The following is a 2,841-nucleotide window of genomic DNA, read 5'->3' as shown; positions in this document are numbered from 1 at the left end:
TGAGGGGGTGCTGGGCTGGGGCTGTGCATCCCGGGCACAGGGATAGCGGGTGGGTGGCTGGGCCCTTCCATGCTCCCCGTGATCCCCTGCTCTCTTCCCGCAGGGGCAGCCACCTGACGGATGTAAGTACCCCACAGCCTGCTCCTGTACCGCCAGGAGAGCCAGCCAGGAGGGTCCCCGTGGCTCTTGGCTGCCATCGTGGAACCCCAGCCTGTGCCCTGTGCCCTGCTGCAGGATGGAATCCTTAGCCTGGGCCAGCAGCTGGAGCAGGGAGGGGATGGGGTATGGAGGAAGGCGCAGGCTTGGATTTGGGCTGGCTGGGTGCCAGCAAGCTGCAATGCTTTTTAGGATTGATTAGCATCACTCATAAAAAAAAAAAAGAAAAAAAAAAAAAAGAGGTTGCTGTTGTTTCCAGAGAGTGCTTGGAAAATTCCTCTCCGAGGCTCTACACGGACCCCTGGAAAGCAGGACCTGAGTCCTGCCTCATCTGGAACTTTGCATGATGTACCCTTGTTAGGAGAGGGCTGTCCGGGGTAAGAAGGATCGCTTCTTGCGTGCGGTGGTTGGAAAACCATCTTGGAGACTGCAGAGCTGCTGGAGCAGAAGAGCAGCGTGATGCTGGCTGGTGTCTGCGCTTCCCCTGCTGGGTGGAGAGGGCGGAGGAGCTGCTGACTCTGCGCTGACTGCAGCAGCAAATCTCTCTGGTGGTGTTAAGCTTGGGTTAGACTGAAGCAAACCTGAGCGCCTGTTCTTCCTTTTATCTTGCTTGTTTGTGATTTAAATTGCTTTTATTTATATTTTTTTTCTGGGAGTGCCAACTTGCTGTTTCTGTCTCTTCCTGCCCAGATATCGATATGCCGGGATTTGCCCAACATTGAGGTGATCACATTCAGGTGAATGTCAAGCTGCCGGCCTTGGAGAGGGCAGGGGAAATCACCTTTCTTGTCGGGCTGTGCCTCGGCTCTTGGTTTCTTATCTCCTTTCTGTGGTTGTGTGTCTGAGCTGCCTGACTCTTCATGCCTGATTTCTTGACCAGCAGAGATGTGGAAATGATTATTCTTCTGCTAGCTTTTCTACACTTTTCCCTTTGCTACTCCAGAAAACAATCCTGGTTTTGAGAGGTGTTAAAACCTCTTAGGGCTGTTGCTCCCTAAGTCCTGTTCCATAGTTTGGATGGGATCTTCTGGGCCTCTATATGGGGCTAGTTTGCAAAATGCTTGTTGAAGCGCTTCATGGATTCTCACAAAGCTTTTAATTTCTGTAAGCTCCTCCTAACACACCCTTCACCTGTCCTGGGGATCCCACGGAGCCAATGCTGTCTGTGGATTGAACTTTTTAGCTTGGAAATCTTCTATGAGTTCTCCTTCAGTGAGTTTGGGGAACTGCTACAGAAAGGGTCGTTTTGGGGAAGCAGAGGCTGTTTGTCATCTTCAGCTGAGAGGAAAGCCTGTTTTTTTAATTCTTTCCTCTGTTTAGAAAGATGAAACGCTATCTTTTTGTTCTGTGCAAAGCCTGAACGGTACAGCAAGGGAGGGATGGGCTCACTCGTCTCTCATCCTACCATCTCTCTTTAGTGTGAATGGCATCTCGGACCTTGAGCCGCTGAATCAGTGCCAGAATCTGAGTGAACTCTACCTGAGGAAGAACAACATCACAAGCCTAAATGAGCTCTTCTACCTCAAAAAGCTACCCCGGCTGAGGGTCCTGTGGCTGTCTGAAAATCCCTGTTGTGGGTCGGACCCCCACCGCTACCGAATGACGGTGCTGCGTAACCTACCCAGCCTGCAGAAGCTTGATAACCAAGGTGAGTGTTTGCAGATAAACAAACAGCCCCACGCCATGGGCAGGGTGAACTGGAAACCAGTGACATGTTGTTTCCTCCCTTTAAGGCATCCTTTGACTCTTTCTTGAGTCAGGATGTGTTAGAGGTTGAGTGTCTTGTCTGCAAGATCCACCCCCTCCCTTCCCCTCCCTTCCCTCACTAGTGGAACTAAGAGAGCCTCGCTGCGACAGTACCACTAATTAGTGGTTTTTCAGAGCTCTCTCCTTTGCTGTGGCAAAACAAAGATTCTGTAATTGGATCTGCTGTCCTCAGAAAATGAGAAGCTTTTCCATCTGGTAACAGCAATTTGGTGTTTTTTGGAGCTTTCTCCAGAGACAAGAAATAGCAAAGCATGTTTGCATCCCTCCCTGATATCTTTCCCACTTTGAGGGACTGCTGATGGCTGCCGGAATTCTCCTGCACGGCTTTTGACTGCAGGAGGAGGATGAAAGGAAAAGGCCAGCACAAAGGACAATTTTTGGACCAAACCCCTGTGGTATATATAGCTCTGCAGCAGCAGTCTGTGCCCCATTACAGATGCTGTCTTCCTGGGCTGCTGGAGTTCATTGCAGCAGGGTTTTGTTTTGGTTTTTGCAGCTGTGACAGAGGAAGAACTGTCCCAGGCCCTGGTTGATGGTGAGGAGATCACGGTCCCACCAGCCAGGAGGAGTGTGGAGAATGGCTGCCTCGAGTCCACTGAGTCCAGTGCTGCTGAATCCACAATGGAGAGCGAGAGGGAACTGCTGAATTTCAGTCTGGAGGAGACAAAGTGAGGGCTTGCTTGTGAGCCGTTAGGATTTCTGGGCTAAACTCACGTATAGCATGAAAGGACCCTGCCAGCCAACCCTGATATTCCATGGGCCAGGCCTGCAGCTGGTGCAGATTCCTGTTGTTCCAGTTACCATGGTGGAGCTGTACTGGTTTAATAGCCCTTGTGGGTCTGGTTTTGTATCTGCCAAACAAGCTCTTCTGTAGGTGGGTTCTTACTCAAGCCTGTCAGCTGCTTGTGCAGAGATGGA

At 50.9% G+C, this 2,841-nt stretch overlaps 1 protein-coding gene across 1 annotated transcript in view; it reads left to right on the top strand.

Annotated features, from left to right (window-relative positions):
- Positions 1-103: 103 nt before the first annotated feature.
- The window catches only part of CFAP410 (cilia and flagella associated protein 410), a gene marked incomplete at its 5' end in the record, with an annotated part of 4,841 nt that continues 2,103 nt past the window's right edge, over positions 104-2,841 (top strand). Inside the window, 4 exons of the mRNA XM_010169438.1 lie at positions 104-122; positions 847-893; positions 1,575-1,804; positions 2,420-2,591. Coding sequence (XP_010167740.1) covers positions 104-122; positions 847-893; positions 1,575-1,804; positions 2,420-2,591 — 468 coding nt within the window. The remainder of the gene's footprint in view (positions 123-846; positions 894-1,574; positions 1,805-2,419; positions 2,592-2,841) is intronic.

Source organism: Antrostomus carolinensis, unplaced genomic scaffold (assembly GCF_000700745.2).
Source record: "Antrostomus carolinensis isolate BGI_N321 unplaced genomic scaffold, ASM70074v2 scaffold14886, whole genome shotgun sequence".
NCBI lineage: Eukaryota > Metazoa > Chordata > Aves > Caprimulgiformes > Caprimulgidae > Antrostomus > Antrostomus carolinensis.
The sequence above is the reverse complement of the archived record's forward strand: the minus strand, read 5'-3'. Positions and strand labels throughout refer to the sequence as shown.